Genomic DNA, 18,277 nt, shown 5'->3' on the forward strand with positions numbered 1-18,277 from the left:
TGACATATGTATTCAGTAATGCAGAGTACTTTGAAGGTGATAAGGTTGTTTTGTGAAAATTTTAAATACATAGCTTTGGGAGGGAGGGAATTCTCATATAGAAAGCAATTGTGTGTCGTGTGTTAGCCATTTTTATACTGTGTCAATAGTATAAACTATTGTAATAGTTTGTACTAATAGTATCAATGAGTATGACTGACACTTTGGTTATGAGTATGTAATTATATCAAACTGTATCTTTATATCTGCTTATGTCTGTTTCCCTTTAAACAATAATAGAATTTTACTGTACCCATTTCTCTCAAATTTTCTTTTTGACCTCATAGTATTCCTGTTTCACTAACCACCAGGCCAGTAGCTACATATGCATCCGTGTGTGTGTGTTTGTGTGTGTACATGTGCTCACACTCATCTGTGCACATGGACTTGTGTTTAGGACTAAGTTTCAGAAGTAGGATTGTAGTTTGCCATTAGGAAAAATACTATTTGTTTATATAGCTGAAACGCTTTAAATTTTTTTACATGTAGCATATGGGTTAGACAGGAATCCACTTATGTCACTTACAGGCAAATAGGTAGGAAACATTATGATTTTTGGTTCCTATCATTTACTTGGGAAATGTTTTAAAGTATGTTTCTATAATTATTTTAGAAGTAATTGTAGTTCTTAGATGCCATCAAGTCAATTCCTACTCTTAATGGCCTCTGTACCAACCATACTGGCCTCCAGGGCGTGGTGCTGGTAAGATATGCAAAGTACCTGAGAGGAAGCCTCACTGTCCTCACTTTTCGGGAGCATTCTGTCTGTATGTCTTCCAGACCCGATTTGTTTGTTCTTCTCATGTTTTCAGTGTTCGCCACTAACACTGTAATTCAAATGCACCAGTTCTCGTTTATTCAATGTCTCTCTTTCATGTGCATATGCGGCAATTGAAAATATCATGGCTTGGGTCTGGCGCACCAAGTGACATTTATCATGATGTTACCTGTTCGTCCCATTATAAGGATTTCTGTTTATTTTTCTTTTACATTGTGTTGTAATCCATTCTGAAGGCTACAATCCTTGATATTCATCAGCACATGCTTCAAGTTTTCCTTGCTTTCAGCAAGCAAGGTTGTGCCATCTACGCATCGGAGGTTGTTAATAAACCTTCCAATCACGATGCCATGTTCTTCTGCATATAGTTCAGCTTCTTATATCAATTATGTGCTCAGTTTACAGACTAAATTAGTGTGGTGAAAAGATACAACCCCAATGCACAGTTTTCTGGATTTTAAACCACTTATACCCTTTTCTGTTCAAACAACTTCCTCCTGGTGCTTGGACAGGTCTTGCATGTTCTGGAATCCCCAAATTCTCGGGGCTATCTGCCCCGAGTTTGTTCTGCCCCTCAGAGCCGAATGCCTTTGCGGAGTCCACGAACCACAAGGAAAACCCGTTCTGGTATTCTCTGCTTTCAGCCAGGTTCCATCTGACAGCTCCCAAGGCAGCAGTATCCCTCACGTCATGTCTTCTTAACTGTAAATTCTGTGTATAAATGTGAACAGATTTTGTATCTGTATGATATTCATAATCCCCCATTAGAGCTCAATTCCTCTCAGATTAACAGAATTCTGACATTAATAGAGTCTGGTAAAAAAAAAACAAAAACCAAAAAACTAGAGTCTGGTAAGTTGCCCAGTCTCTTCACCTAAACTACATTGTTGTTGTTTTTGAGTGAATTGTGACTTGTAGCAAATTTTTCTATAGAAGTTTAAAATTAAATTGCAATACATGTTAATTTTAATACTTTTATAAATTTCCCTCATGATATATCTGCATTGCTAAAAAAGTGGTTATTGAAAAGCTGAGAAAGACTTACTGGCGGACACCAGCAGGTGTCAGCATAGCCTATAGAATGAGCTACTTACTTGCCAGATTTTTTTTTTTTTTGGCATGTGCTTTTTTTTTTTTAAACATTATTCTAATGAAATGCAGTTTTCTCAAGGTCTGTGTATTTATTTTTGGATAAAGCCGCAATGCGCTCATTCATTAATAAAGGCACAGTAGCATACTGTTGGCAGACGAAACATTACTCATTGTTTAATTGTGTGTCTAGATCTAGCTCAAAAGAACTGTTTTGTCACGGGAAGATTTGAATAGTATCTCACTGAACCAAGTAAGAGTGACCATAAGCTTGTGGATTAGCAAATAGGCTGCTCATGGTGTCCAAACAAAGGATAGTATGTCAGGGGTGAACCGTGCTGCTTTTCTGGGCTAGGCCTTCCTTTTGGAAAAGAGCTGTTTTCAAGGCACTTGTACATCCTCCCTCCAGAGTGCAGTGGTTTGCATAGACTGCTCGGTATGTACATTGCTAGATGGAGGTGGGTATGTCCCTTATAAGAAGCATCACTTGTAAGAAAAGAACCAGTCAGGACCAAGAGTAGCATCTGATCAAGGACAAAGGACTTCATTCCATCCCTTGGTGTCAAAGCAGGGGGTGGGAGAGAATCAGAGCCTTCAGCATTTGAAAACTAAATACAAGTGTTTTTATAAAGAGTAGGTAGTAAATGCTTTATGGCCTTCACAACAGTATTCATAATCATACTTATTTATTATAGGAGGGAAAGAAGATGGTTATATAAATAACATTGCTAAAATATTTAACTATATCCGTACAGCAATATTAAATTAATCTCATTTTGTTGTTTACAGTAAATTAGATTTCCATAGCTTTTATGATTTTTCTCAAAGTTATTTTTTACTCTGCAATCAAAGGCTTTAATGTTCTATTGCTTGTGCTCATTCACTGTCACCGTGTAGATGCCAACTCTTAGTTGTGGTAGAGGACAGGGTAGAACTGTGCCTGTGTGTTTCCGAGACAGTCAATATTTCTGAGAGTAGAAAGCCCTGCCTTTCTTCCCTGGAGCAGCGGTGATTTTAAACTGCTAATCTTGAGGATAGCAGCCAGACTCACCACGCTCCTCTATTCCTTGTTACTCTGCAAAATTATTGCATACCTTCTTAACATACGGGCCACACATACCAAAGAAATAGCATTTTTCTTACTGTTTAGAATAAATTTGGATATGTTATGGCTGCTTAACCAATGGTGTAACAATTAAAACTATGTGTAGTACGTTTTACTCTTTATTATTTTCAATTGAAGACATTCTTGCTCTGTATTAAAATTTCAAATAAAAGGCGACGAGGAACAGAAATCTTAATTCTGTCACTAATGATAATAGGTGTACTGCACTTTTTTGAAATTAAATTATTTGAAATGAAGATAAAATTTGTGCTATTAAATGCATGAGCTACTTTGTTATTATAAATATAAAATTTTCTGCTCGCTAACACTTTTGTTTTGCTATTGACGTAATAGTTTTAAAGCAGAGTTTTAAGAGTGTAAAGTTTTTCAGGAGTGATGTTGGGGATTGCAGCAGAACGGACGGCGCTGGGAGCACTTTGTAACTACCTGGATGCTCTCTGTGCCCCCTGACTCGCGAAGTCCTCTGTCCCTCAGTAAACCGCTTTTGCTTTTACTTTGGGCTGACTGCCTGATTTTGACACTTTTCGTATGCAAAATGTGCTGCACAATATCAAAAGTTACTTAAGGGCTTAAGTAAAAATAAGTTTATATACAAGGATTAGGGATATTTGGCTCGTTGAATGTCCCAGCAATAATTACTTTTAAAAAATTCTAGTTCTGTCTTGAATTGTTTCTCTCCTTCTTGCCTTGTGAGGTGAAGGCTGCCCTCTTTATCTTCACCTGCTTCTGAATGGTGTCTCTGTGATCTTCTCAAGCCTTTTTTTCCGGGGTGGTCTCACTCAAATGTGCCATCCTCTAGCGTCCAGCCCATATGCCAGTTTAATGAAAATAGCTTTTCACATCCCTCTGGTTTGGGACTAGTGTTGTGTGTGTGTGTGTGTGTGTTTAAAAGAATAGAGAATATTTGAAATTAACCAACCATACCTTGCACTCTCTCTTCATATGTTGCTTCTTACTTTACAGTATATTTGTAGAATTGTAACAACAAACACAAGTAAACCCCATATCTTTATGCAGGTGTGCATTTGAACCCTATCTGTCTGTGTGTGTGTGTGTGTGTGTCTATGCATGCGCACTGTGAAAGAGATTGTTTTACATACATTTAGCCTTTTCTTCCTTTCCCCAGTTGCTAGTGCTTTGACCAGGTCCAGTGCTCCTGGACCGCATGTGCCCAGCTTCACACTGCTCAGGCTGAGCGTAGGGCTTGTTTCTGGCTCATAAGGGTAATCTTTCTGTTCCCCTGAGGAGCACCAACAGGGCTTTTGGGGGTCAATTTTAACCAGCATTTGTGTTTTATAGCAGGGAGGGGCCCACATTAACAGAGCCTATTTGTGACTAAAAATTCTTCCTTCTATAGAAAGGAGTTGGTTGTGTCATCTACCGAAGCTCTCTGGAGACAGCATCAAGATTGTGTAAAAAGCTACATTAAGAAACCGTGCATAAAGTAAAACTAGGCTATTACTGAGGCATGTTACAAAAACCTGTATGTTAACATTTGGTAAAGTGACCAAGAAATAGTGAAAGTGCAGTCACTTTGGCTTGTGAGTGTTATAATCAAGAAGAGCAAAGTCGCCACGAGTGTACACTGGATGGAAAGGCTTTTTCATAAGACGCATCGATCGCACGTGAACACTTGTGTACCGCGTCATCTTTAACTGTGATGTGTGATGACATGCTGCAGTTCTGTGGTCGTTGTAGGTACCACATGGTCCCTGCTCTAGGAAACTAGTACCAAAAAAGATGGGCTTGCTTTTGACCACCCTAGCTGTGGGTAGACAATCCAACTGGACAAGTGCTTTCTCCTGATTTCGTTAGTGAAAGTGATAAAAAGGATCCTCAAGCATTTTCTAAAAGGGGGATGTGCACGTACAAGCACATTTCAGCCCAATCAGGTCAAAATGAATACGGAAGAATTGGCCTCACCAGAAATTCTGTTCCAAATTCTGAATAGCTAAGGAAATTCCCAAAAGAAAAAAGGTGATGCATGAGGTTTGTTGTCAATAGTCATAGGAGATGTATGATTAGTTTCATTTTAACCAGTTTTGGTGGGTTTTTTTTGGGCTGATTTAATCTTGTAGAGTTTCCCTTTCACCAGCCTTGATATTACTTATTATCCCTTTTGGATGAGAATTTACTATGTATGTAAATTTTGACTAAACTTTTTATTATTATTACATGAGTATATATGTAGGATAAAATTTTAAAACATTTTATTCTTTGAAAGGATTTACTGATTAATAATGATTTTATGTAAACTATAATTTTGGCTTTATTTTAAAAAATCTTTGAATATGTATTTAATAGAACCAATGTGTTATTAGGTTTCTGTGTTTAAATACATAGATTTCTGTATCTTCAATAATCAGGGAAATATATATGTATTTTTAAAGATAATATTCTTTCCTTTGTATCTCCTACTATATCTTTGTCATATGTCAGTTTAGCAGCATAGTATCAGAACTCCCATAGGATCATAAAGCCGTTGATATTGTGATAATTTCAGTCAGTTGATGAAATATATGCTCTGTGCCTCCAGCGGAAGCATTAGTCATGTTGATAGTTAGGTCAGTACTTCAGATGTTTTGGTGGTGAGGCCCTGGAACTAAGCCTCTAGGCCAGTGGTTCTCAACCTGTGGGCCACGACCCCCTTGGGGGTCAAACGACCTTTTCACAGGGATCACCTAAGATCATTTGAAAACACATATTTCTTATGGTCTTAGGAACCAAGACACAGCTCCTCGATCCGTCTCCAGGCGGGTCGCCCATATACCCATATGCTGCTTTGGTGAGAAAGAAGGTATCTCAACCTTCCCACTGAGGTTGGAATTTTTTTTTCCTCGAAGATATGCTTACGTTTATTTGAGTTACTCTCTCTCTCTCTCTCTCTTTTTTTTTTTTACATTTTATTAGAGGCTCATACAACTCATCACAATCCACACATATACGTACATCAATTGTATAAAGCACATCTGTACATTCTTTGCCCTAATCATTTTCAAAGCATTTGCTTTCCAATTAAGCCCTTTGTATCAGGTCCTCTTTTTTTCCCCTCCCTCCCCGCTCTCCCCTACCTCATGAGCCCTTGATAATTTATAGATTGTTATTTTGTCATATCTTGCCCTATCCGGAGTCTCCCTTCCCCCCCTTCTCTGCCATCCATCTCCCAGGGAGGAGGTCACATGTGGATCCTTGTAATCAGTTCCCCCTTTGCAACCCACTCACCCTCCACTCTCTCAGCATCGCCCCTCACACCCCTGGTCCTAAAGGTATAATCCACCCTTGATTCCCTGTGCCTCCAGCTCCCATATGCACCAGTATACAACCTCTGCCCTATCCAGCCCTGCAAGGTAGAGTTTGAATCATGGTAGTTGGGGGGAGGAAGCATCCAGGATCTGGGGGAAAGCTGTGTTCTTCATCGGTACTACATCGCACCCTGACTGACCCATCTCCTCTCCTAAACCCCTCTATGAGGGGATCTCCAGTGGCCGACAAATGGGCCTTGGGTCTCCACTCTGCACTTCCCCTTCATTCACTATGGTATATATATATCATATACCATCATGCAAAAAAAAAAAGAATATATACATATATAATCTTTTTGTTTGTTGCATGATGCCTTATACCTGGTCCCTTTGGCACCTCGTGATCGCACAGGCTGGTCTGCTTCTTCCATGTGGGCTTTATTGCTTCTGAGCTAGATGGCCGCTTGTTCACCTTCAAGCCTTTAAGACCCCAGACACCATCTCTTTTGATAGCCGGCACCATCAGCTTTCTTAGCCACATTTGCTTATGCACCCGTTTGTCTTTGGAGATCGTATCATGGAGGTGTGCAGCCAATGATATGATTTTTGGTTCTTTGATGCCTGATAACTGATCCCTTTGGGACCACGCGATCACACAGGCTGGTGTGTTCTTCCCTGTGGGCTTTGTTGCTTCTGAGCTAGATGGCCGCTTGTTTATCTTCAAGCCTTTAAGACCCCAGACACTATCTCTTTTGATAGCTGGGCACCATCAGCTTTCTTCACCACATTTACTTGTTCCCCCGCTTTGACTTCAGCGTTGTGTCGGGAGGGTGAGCATGAGGTTGGCATTTTTAGGCATTCTGTCGCAACATGTAGCAATGTAGTTTACTGTTGTTATATTAAGACCTTTACCCATGCTACATCATGCTTCAAGATAAAAACTTCATTTATTTGTAATTAGAAATAAATATTTCACAGTATAGAATTACATATTGTTTCTGTGATTAATCACTATGCTTTAATTATGTTCAAATTGTAACTATGAAAATACTCCCTGGATATCAGATATTTACATTACGATTCATAACAGTAGCAAAATTACAGTTATGAAGTAGCAATGAAAATAATTTTATGGTTGGGGGGTCAATGCAACATGAGGAACTGTATTAAAGGGTGGCAACATCAGGAAGTTTGAGAACCACTGCTTTAGGGTATCCTGGTATATATTCAAGCTTGAAAGTTTAGCTACCCAGCATCAGTATCTGGAGATGAATTTGTGTTTTTTCTGTATTATTATTCACACAACTGAGTTAATGTTGCTATTGTTAGGTGCTATTAAGTCAGTTCTGCCCCTCTACCTTATATCAGGCATTATGTGCTTCTCCCAGGAATAGTATTTTCTGACAAGTCCAAAGTATGAAACGGTGAAGTTTCCCCCACCCTTGCCTCTAAGAGCACTCTGGCCATACTTCTCTCAAGACAGATTTGTTTGTCCTTTTGCCAGTACATGGTACCTTCAATGTTCTTCGCCAACACAATTTAAATGTGTTGATTCTTCTGTCTTTCTTAATTGATATCCAACTTCCATATGCATATGAGGCAGTTGAAAATGCCATGTCTTGGGTCAGGCACACCTTCATTCTTAAAGTAAAATCCTGGCTCTTTAATCCACCAAAGAGATCTTGTGGTTCAGACCCAATGCAGTGTGTCTGATTGCTTGATTGCTATTTCCATGAACATTGACTAGATAAATTGACTAGATTCAAGCAAGACAGAATCTCTGATAACTTCAACCTTTTCTCCAGTTACCGTGATGTTACCTACTGGCTCAGTTGTGAGAGTTTCGATCTTCTTGACATTGAGTTATAATCCATAGTGAAGGCTGTAATCCTTGATCTCCATTAAGTGCTTCAAGTCCTCCTCACTCTCAGCAAGCCAGATTGGATCATCTGCATGTCTCGGGTGGTTAATAAGCCTTCCTCCCATCCTGATGCCAAATTCTTCATGTAATCTGGCTTCTCTGAGTAATAAGTAAAACAGAAATAACTGTTTCTCTGTATAAATGAAAAACCAGTTCCAAGTGTTTGTATTAAAATGAAGGCACTCCTTCACCAGAGAATAAGAATTTTATGGAGGGAATTTTATATTACAGTGATATTATAAAATTGGGAACCTTCATGATGGTCTTTGGTGAATATTAGTGATGGAATCTGCCACACCTAGCTGTAGTATCTATCTCAATGAAGGGTAACCTTAGAATCTATATAATACCGCCCTTTCCAACAGAAAATTGACTAGCTTGCTTTTCTAGACTAGATGCAAAGTAAAGAATATCTCTATTTGTTCTATAACCATGCAATATGAGGTCTCCATTTTCTTTCAGGGGCATGGGTTTTGAAGTTTTCCTATTTATAAATTTAAATAATAATATGATCTATACTATAGATTTGGGTTTATACCCAGATTTTGCTGATTTGTTTTATTCAAAATTTATTGTATTAAAAATTCACATCTGATATAGGATAGTATGTTTTGTTTCTGCTAATAAGACATGTTTATAGGTTTTCTAAAAATAAAATTTAATTCTGAGTTTTTTAATTTGCAGCCAGAAAATCTTGCTCAGAAGCTTCCAAACCTTGTGGAACTGTGAGTCTATTTATTTAAAAAAGTTAAAAATAAGATTTGAAATAATTTAAGTTACTTCAAATAGCAGGATATGCTGTTCTATGTATTTATTGTTTTTTTGGTATTGTGGTGTTTGTACTATGTATTTATTGTTTTTTTGGTATTGTGGTGTTTATGGATGTTGGCCCACCCTTAATAGTAGTTCAAAATATTTTACCATGTAAATTTGTGTTTTAAGTACCTTATTCTCAATATATTGAAGATGGTGAGAGAGGACATTTTCTCTGGACGCAGTGCCTTTGTTTTACTCCCCTTTAAGATAATTCATGTAAATGAGAAAATTTATTATTGTTGTACTCCTAATATATGTGATATAAACACTAAAACAGTATAAATATTTACATACATATTGAAGTGTCCAGTGCATCCTACATACTTTATTATTTTTTGTTTTGGTTTTTTATTCTAACGAATTTTTCATTGTGCTGTAGGTAGGAAGTTTACATTTTAGACCATCATCTCTGCATTCAGCAGTTCAAACCCTTCACCAACACCACTTTCCATATCCTAACCTACCCCTCCCTGCATTCTCTTCTCCCTCTTTCATTTATTTATTTATTTTTCTTCTCCCCCTTACAGATTTCTCTCACCCCTTTCACCCATGTCAATACCTGTCAACCTTTTAGGTACAGCTTCAGTGCCTCACCTTTGCTCTCCCTCCCATGGGACCTCCACAGTTTCCTTTTGACATGCAAGTCTTTGTCTTGTGCCCCCTGCCCTCCAGAATTTTCACTCTTACCATCTTTGGCCTTTTGTTATTTGCAGCTTCACTCAGCATGGTGTTCTCTAGGTTTATCCACGTCGGAAGGGGAGGCATGGTTTCATTATTGATTTTTAGGGATACATCAAAGTCCACTGTGTCTATACCGAAGTTCTTTTATCCATTCTTCTACTAACGGGCATGTGGGCTGTTTCCCCCTTCCTGTCATTGTGAACAGTGCTGCAGTGAGCATGGAGAGCGTGCCTCAGTTTGTGTCTGGCTTTTGCTTCTTTAGAGTACATACCCGGTAGCGGGATGGCTGGGTCACGTGCAGCTTCTATTGCAGTTCTCTGAGGTATCACTATGTGGATTTCAACAGTGGTTGTGCATATTGACAGACCCACCAGCAGTGGCTGAGAGTTCCAATCTCCGCACCCTCTCCAGCAGTATTGTTTTCTGTTGTATTATTTATTGGACTGCCATTGTTGGTCTAAGTATCTCGTTCTGATTTGCATCTCCTGGATGCTTCGTGATCTTAGGCACTTTTTTCATGTATTTGTTAGTCATGTTAATATCATTTGTAGTGAACTGTCTTATTCTTGCCCCCCCTTTTTAATTGAATGATTCTTTTTTTTCTTATTGAGGTTTTACAGTTTGCTATAGACTTTAGAAATTAGATCATTGGCTTTGTGTCATTGATAAAGGTTTTCGCCCCTCACGTCTTTTGGATTTCTTTGTATTCTTTTGATGCACATAAATATCTTATTTTCAGTAGACCCTGGTTATCTATTTTGTCTTCAGTGTGCATGGTTCCTTCCTGATATTTGATAGTGTATCGGTGCTGTTAAGTTAGTCTCATTTTATCTTTGTTGATCTTCATAGCTCTAGATTTACAGTTAGGTCTTTAGTCCATCATTAGATTTACTGTGTGCATAGGTTGTATCTACCATTCTCATTCTCTGCAGATGGGAGATCTAATTTTGCCAGCCCCATTTGTTGAAGAGACTCTTTCCCATTTATTGTTTGTTGGCCCTTTGTTGAAGTTCAGTTGGCTGTAGGTGGATGTATTGATTTCTTGGTTTTCTATTCTGTTTTTATTGATCTGTGTACGATCATTGTACCAGGACCAGCCTGTTTTGAGTACTGTGGCTAGGTAATAGGTTTTGAGGTCAGATAGTGCGAGGTTTCCTATTTTATTCACTTTCCTAAGAAGTTCTTTATATATCCCGAGTTTCTTCCCTCTCCATACAAAGTTTGTAATTATTTTTAAAGAATAATGCTGTGATCTGGATTGGAATTGCATTCTATTTATATATTGCTTTGTGTAATATTGACATTGTCACAACGTTAAGTCTTCCTATCCATGAACAAGAAAAATCCCTGATGGTGCACTAGTTGCACGTTGGGTTCAGTACTCGTGGTGGGCAGTTCAAAACCACCAGCAGCACGACAGGAGAAAATCTGGACTTTCTATTCCCATATTCAATTAAGAAACCCACAGGGGTTCCTATGATTCGATGGCAGTGAATTTGATTTTTATCCGTGAACATGGAACATTCTTTTATTTATGTATTTTTCTTTTGGTTTCTTATTGGAGGTCTGGTGGCATAGTGGGCATGCATTGGACTGCTAACTGTGAAGTCACCAGTTCAAAACCACCACCAGCCACTCTGTGGGCGAAGGTCAAGGCTTCCTGCTCCCATAAAGAGTTACTTTCTGCAACCCACCAGGGCGGTTCTGTTCGGTTCTGTTCTGTAGGTCTCTGAGGGTCAGAAGTGACTTGATGACAGTGAGCTTGGTTATCTTTTGGTTTCTTGTAGTAGTGCTTTGTAGTGTTCTTTGTTTCTCTGCTTAGGTTTATTCCTAAATATTTCATGTTTCGTGTATGTATTGTACATGTTATTGTTTTCTCGATTTCTTTTTCAAAGTTCTCTTCGTTAGTAGATAGGAATCCTATTTGGTTTTGGGGGGTTAATCTTGTATCCCTCCATATTGCCAAATCTTTTGGAGGTTCCTGGGTGGTTCTAATATGAAGTCAGGATTGAGAACCCTTCATAAACTTTGTACTGTATCTCATTGTTCTTTAGACAATTTAATGTGTTAAAATATACTTTAATATCAATCATAGTAGTGGGTATTTAAGCTCATATCTTGTTTCAGACATGTTCAAGTCTCCTCCCATTGTTTTGGTAGGACAAACTTGACTTAGAAGAATAGACAAATGTTTTGTTGAAAAAATTTATTTTCAAACCCCAATAACTTTATTTTGTTATCCAACTGCGCTGGCTTATGTGTAACAAATGCAAGTCTCTGTGTTGCAGTTTTCAGAGTCACCTACCCTGTTGTCCCGAAAGTAAGACATCCCCGAAAATAAGACCTACTTATAGTTTTGCCTGTCGCTGAAATATAGGCATCCCCCGAAAATAAGACCTCCCTGAAAATAAGGGTTTGGATTGCTATGACGATGTTCCAGAAGATGATGACTTGACTGTCATTCAATAAATGAGTAAATGTACCATAGATTGTTATACATGGAAATAATGGTAGTAACAAGAAATTCTTGATACTGTAGAATTCAGTTTGTCTGGTTATGCTGGTTTGTGATGACAGCTATTACCATACCGTGTACAGGTAATACATTTCCTTTTTTTGTTGTTCAACAATAAATGTGTACCGTATTCTTCTTCATGGAAAAATAAGACATCCCCTGACAATAAGACCTAGCACATCTTTGGAAGCAAAAGTTAATACAAGACACTGCCTTATTTTCGGGGAAACAGGGTAGTCAGGAAGTTGAGGAGCCCTGGTAACCCGTTATACAAAAGGCTGCTCACTGTATGGTCCGCAGTTGGAACTCACGGGCCATCCCGCAGGGGAAAGATGAAGCTTTCTATTCCCTTGAGGAGTTCCAGTTCCCGAAACTGAGAGGGGGATTCTCCTCCACCATGTAGGGTCACTGTGGGTCTGAACGACGAACCTGACAGCACTGAGTTAGGGTGTGCCTTCCAAAGATTGATGCTGAGAGCGTATTGGTCTGAAACCATGCAGTCATTTCATATAAACAACAAGGAATAAAATGTACACAGACTGGTGTACTTGTTGAATTGTGTTACGTCCATCGAATTAATGCCTCCTGCAAAACTGTCACAGTTCAGCCTTGAATAAACCAGAAAACCAGACTCACTGTCATCAAGTCGATTCTGACTCATATGACCTTACAGGACAGAGCAGAACTGCCCCTGTGGGCTTCTGAGACAGTAGCGCTTTACCAGAAGAGAAACCAATAGGATTCCTGCCTACTAACGAAGAGATCTCGGAAAACGAAATCAAGAAACAATAACATGTTTGTAATCTTTGTAACATTATTGTAGTTTTCTGACTATATGTTCAATGACATGATAGCATTGAGTAGTAGACTTGAAAAAGATAGAAGAAATTTTCAAAATGATATTTTAAAAATATTTTAACATTGTTTCAGTAAACAAAACTATAGATTTCAAGCGCTAAAATCTAGTTCTCTTGTTTTAAAATTGGTGATGTTAATTTATTTTCTTGAATTATTAGATGATCTCCAGCAGTCACGCTATTGATTTGATCTCTGTTCCTGACAACTGCATCTTATTCCCACCAGAGAGTGCTGGAGATACTTTACTCTGAAAGCTGATTATTTTAGGCTTGTCTGGACTTGTCAGTCCCTGGAAACTTTTCTTCTCTTGTTTAAAGAGTGTTTATTTCTTGTTTACCAAATTCCTTTTGCTGTGAGATAAATTCTGTACCTGGCACTTGTACCTAACACTGTCATCTAGCCAATCCCAGCTCCAGTGACCCCAACATGGGTTTCCTCAGCTCTAACAGATAGCAGGCAGTCTCCTCTCCCCTGCCACTCTCTGGTGCTTTGGAACTGCTGACAGGTGGATGGATACTGAAACTGATGAGTATTTAATGGTCCCCAGTCTTGTGTTCATAAACCTGCTGGCTGTAAATAGCTTCAACCTAAATATTCAGTCTAATTATTTTACAGATACAAGCTTTTATATCTCCCTTTATTTAATAGCTTACATTCCTTATACAAGTTGAATAATATAAATGGACAAGAAAACTAGTAATTTGCTTCATCATCTAAGATCACATCATAATTTATCTGTTGGCCATGCTGTTGTTTTATTATTTTTGGACAGTTTTATTGGGAGACCTATTATTTTGAGACTGATATTTTAATATAGCATATATCTCAGTTAAGTACCTCTAATATTTGAAATTTTATCATTAAGTACTATTCTCAAGAGTGTCCCACTACTGTGATAACCATGCATTGGTTTGGGGTGCATTAGCACACTATATGAAATAAAGTTTTGGTTCTTTTATATTTGATTTTATAATATGATTATCAAAAGTACTGAAGACTGAGAGTTGCTTTTCATTTCCTTTTCCCCAGGTACCTTCATTCAAATAACATAGTTGTGGTTCCAGAAGGTAAGTGACTTTTGAGTTTTAGTTAGGAAATACTACAGTTTCACCTTTGCTTTATAAATAGAACAAGTGTTCTCTTTCAAGGCATTTTTGTGATACAGAAGGGAATTTTAATTGCAAATATCTTTTTTTTTTTAACAATTTATTGGGGCTGATACAATTCTTTTCACAGTTCATACATATACATACATCAATTGTATAAAGCACATCTGTACAGTCTTTGCCCTAATCATTTTTTTCTCTTTTCTTCTTTTACATTTTATTAGGGACTCCAACAACTCTTACCACAATCCATACATATACATACATCAATTGTATAAAGCACATCCATACATTCCCTGCCCCAATCATTCTCAAGGCATTTGCTCTCCACTTAAGCCCCTTGCATCAGGTCCTCTTTTCCCCCCCCCCCTCCCCTTTCCCCCCTCCCTCATATGCCCTTGGTAATTTATACCTCGTTATTTTGTCATATCTTGCCCTATTCGGGGTCTCCCTTCCCCCCTTCTCTGCTGTCCCTCTCCCAGGGAAGAGGTCACATGTGGCTCCTTGTAATCAGTTCCCCCTTTCCAACCCACTCACCCTCCACTCTCCCAGCATCGTCCCTCACACCCTTGGTCCTGAAGGTATCATCCACCCTGGATTCCCTGTACCTCCAACCCTCGTATGTACCAGTGTACAGCCTCTGTGCTATCCAGCCCTGCAAGGTAGAATTCGGATCATGGTAGTTGGGGGGAGGAAGCATCCAGGATCTGGGGGAAAGCTGTGTTCTTCATCGATACTACCTCACACCCTAATTAACCCATCTCCTCTCCTAAGCCCCTCTATGAGGGGATCTCCATTGGCCGACACTTGGGCCTTGGGTCTCCACTCTGCACTTCCCCCTTCATTTAATATAATATATATATACACATACATTTATACATATACACATATATACACATACATACACACACTTATATCTTTTTTTTTTTTGCATGATGCCTTATATCTGGTCCCTTGGGCACCTCGTGATCGCACTGGCCGGTGTGCTTCTTCCATGTGGGCTTATTTGTTTCTGAGCGAGATGGCCGCTTGTTCACCTTCAAGCCTTTAAGACCCCAGACACTATCTCTTTTGATAGCCGGGCACCATCAGCTTTCTTCACCACATTTGCTTGTGCACCCATTTGTCTTCAGCGATCCTATCATGGAGGTGTGCAGTCAATGATATGATTTTTTGTTCTTTGATGCCTGGTAACTGATCCCTTTGGGACCACTCGATCACACAGGCTGGTGTGTTCTTCCATGTGGACTTTGTTGCTTCTGAGCTAGATGGCCGCTTGTTTATCTTCAAGCTTTTAAGACCCCAGTCACTATCTCTTTTGATAGCCGGGCACCATCAGCTTTCTTCACCACATTTACTTGTTTACCCACTTTGGCTCCAGCCGTTGTGTCGGGAGAGTGAGCATCATAAAGTTCCAATTTAATAAAAGAAGTGCAAACATCTTTATACCAGGTACAAAACAGCTTTTCTTTCATTTATTAAATCCAATTAAAACTTATTATTAAATAAATAAGTAAACAGTTATAATGCTTATGTGAATTATGTTTAGATAAGTTGCTAGGTGATTAAGATGAGCATTCTAAATTTAAAATTTCAATTTCAAATATAGTAAGAGAAAAATGATCTTTTGTTTGTTTCTGGAATTATTTATGAAAGTACATTTTAATTTGTGTTCTTTTAAAATTATGTTTCATCCTTGATGGCAGCATATGTACAAAATATGATTGATATAATTGATGTATGGATTGTTATAAGAGTTGTCAGAGCCCCCATAAAATTATCATTAAAATTTATATTTCATCTTGAAGTGGAAGTATTGTCACTTCAGTAAACTTTAGTTCCAAAGAAGCAGAATATGAATATTAAAATTAATTAATTTGGTATACTTGCGTTAAGTATTTGGCATAGCACTGGCTCAAATTTTTGATGTTTTGCTGTGTTTTTTTTTTGTGTGTGTGTGTGTTGTTGTTGTTTTTTTTTTAAGCTATTGGGTCCCTTATAAAACTCCAGTATCTGGATCTTAGTGACAATGCCTTAGAAATTGTTTGCCCAGAAATCGGTCGTCTGAAAGCTTTACGTCATCTTCGATTAGCTAATAACCAACTACAATACCTACCTCCAGGTAATCATTGGATATTGCACTTAATGGTCTCTTATCTATTATAAATCTATTTTTATTCATGTTTCTCACTGGGTGTCTTAAGACAGTAGGTTATGTATATGTTTGTGAGTATTGTCTATTTGTTTGAAGGTGGAATAAGGAATGTATGTAAAGTGTGTCTAAGAGTCTTAACTCTGCTGCAAACTTAAGAATGTGGTGTTTATGTTTGAAGCTACTATTTTGTTATAGTTATTATCTATTATTATTAATATAGCTATTATTATTGTGCATTGGAATTCGTGCCCCCTTAGAAGTACTGCCTTGGCAAAATATTTGGACGAAATTCAGTTCAGTTGTGAGTCTTACATAAGAGAGTTCAAGTGAACTCCTCAGAAGACAGTCATTTTAGTAGCTAAAAGGCCAGTGCATGCAACATATTCTGGTCTTCCTTTGGAGTCCTTGGTACATATTCAGTTTGCTCTAATAGGAAATCGTGTTAGAATGTAACAGAGCTTACATGTGCATCCTAGAAGTAGTCGTCAGTTATACATACGTACTGAACAGGATAGCTATCGCCATCCCCATGTAATTGAAGGTCCAAGGAGCTCATGGGTGCTGCAGAGTCGCAGGCTCAGCTGCTCCCAGGAAGGTTTGGGGTGTAACTCCACTTGGAGACACCTCAGAAGAAAGGCCCCCGTGGTCTATTGAAAAGTGAGCTACTTCAACCTTGTGGAACATTGTTCTACTCTGACAAATGAGTGGCCGAGAATCAGAATTGACTTGGTAGCAATGGTATGTTTTCAGTTGTACAGACAGCATGAAAATGCCGCATTCTCCGGCACCACAAGAAGCCCTGCTGGCATAGCTGTGTTAACTTTGCGCTGTGAACCAAAACGTCGGTGGTTCTAAACCACCAGCTGCTCCATGGGAGACAGACAGCACTTTCTACTCCTGTTCCATCCTCAGAAACACAGGGGCGGTTCTACCCTGTCCTATAGGGACATAAAGAGTCGGCGTTGAATCCCGGTAGTGTTTAGCTTTTTGGATTCTTGGACCACATGAACCTTAAGCCTTTTGACTTTTTTTGGTTGGGGTATTAGGTCTATCCTTTGTGAATCCTCATATTTACAGATTCCACTGTCATATATAATGTCTCAGATTAAAAAGATTAGATATGATTAAGAAAAAACCTCTTGAGCTTCAGGTATTACATGAAAACTACTATGTATTCAAGGATTAATAGAGAAGATACAGATGCAAGACAATGGGCTGGGATCATTTCTACTTAGTAACTCTTTTGTGAACAACAACTAGTCCAGGTCCAGGTCAAGCTTGTGACTCAAGATTACCTGTTAGGAAGCTATAGGTATATGAGAGTATTTAAAACCTATTCATGTGACATCATAAATGAAGAAAATCTAGTGTATTTCTTTGTGATTAAAAATATTTTCTTAAGTTTTGTTTTTCAAATACAGAGGTTTCTAAATGTCTTAATGGAAACAGTAACATTTAATTTTCAGACTTTATATGCTTGCATTTGTTTATTTATTTTTAATATGCTTGCATTTATATATAGGTCTAACCTTGCTTATAAAAATGGTACCATCGTGGCAGTGACTGCTTTAAAATAATTTTTAACCTCATGTAGTGAACACCTTATTTTTTCCCATTATAGTTGATATGCAAATTTATAAGGCAATACGGGAATATGATCTTACCTTTAGGGCTTATTTTATATAATCTAGCTTAGCCAATGTTTTGTCTTTCTAGTTTTCATCAGATTTATTCTGATATTCAGATAGTTAGATTCTCTTTTTTAGATTGCTTTAGAAATATACCATTAAAATATTTTAAGCTTTCTTAATATTTTCATATATGAAACTTATACAAGATGTTTTATAGATTCTAATGGATATACTGCATTTGTAAACTTGTCTTTACATACTTTTGAAGAAAGTATAATTAATTCAGAAAAAAAATCAGTTATGTCAAACTGTTTTTCTCT

The 18,277-nt window shown here is 38.1% G+C and overlaps 1 protein-coding gene across 2 annotated transcripts in view; it reads left to right on the top strand.

The window, feature by feature from the left end:
* LRRC28 (leucine rich repeat containing 28) overlaps positions 1-18,277 on the top strand; it is a 169,198-nt gene that overhangs the window by 12,021 nt on the left and 138,900 nt on the right. Inside the window, exons 3-5 of one of the 2 annotated variants that reach the window (XM_075557898.1) lie at positions 8,880-8,920; positions 14,095-14,132; positions 16,156-16,293. In XM_075557898.1, the coding sequence (XP_075414013.1) occupies positions 8,880-8,920; positions 14,095-14,132; positions 16,156-16,293 (217 nt within the window). The remainder of the gene's footprint in view (positions 1-8,879; positions 8,921-14,094; positions 14,133-16,155; positions 16,294-18,277) is intronic. The other variant, XM_075557899.1, reaches the window with a different exon arrangement.

The sequence above is a fragment of the Tenrec ecaudatus genome, chromosome 9 (genome assembly GCF_050624435.1).
Source record: "Tenrec ecaudatus isolate mTenEca1 chromosome 9, mTenEca1.hap1, whole genome shotgun sequence".
Taxonomy (NCBI): Eukaryota; Metazoa; Chordata; class Mammalia; order Afrosoricida; family Tenrecidae; genus Tenrec; species Tenrec ecaudatus.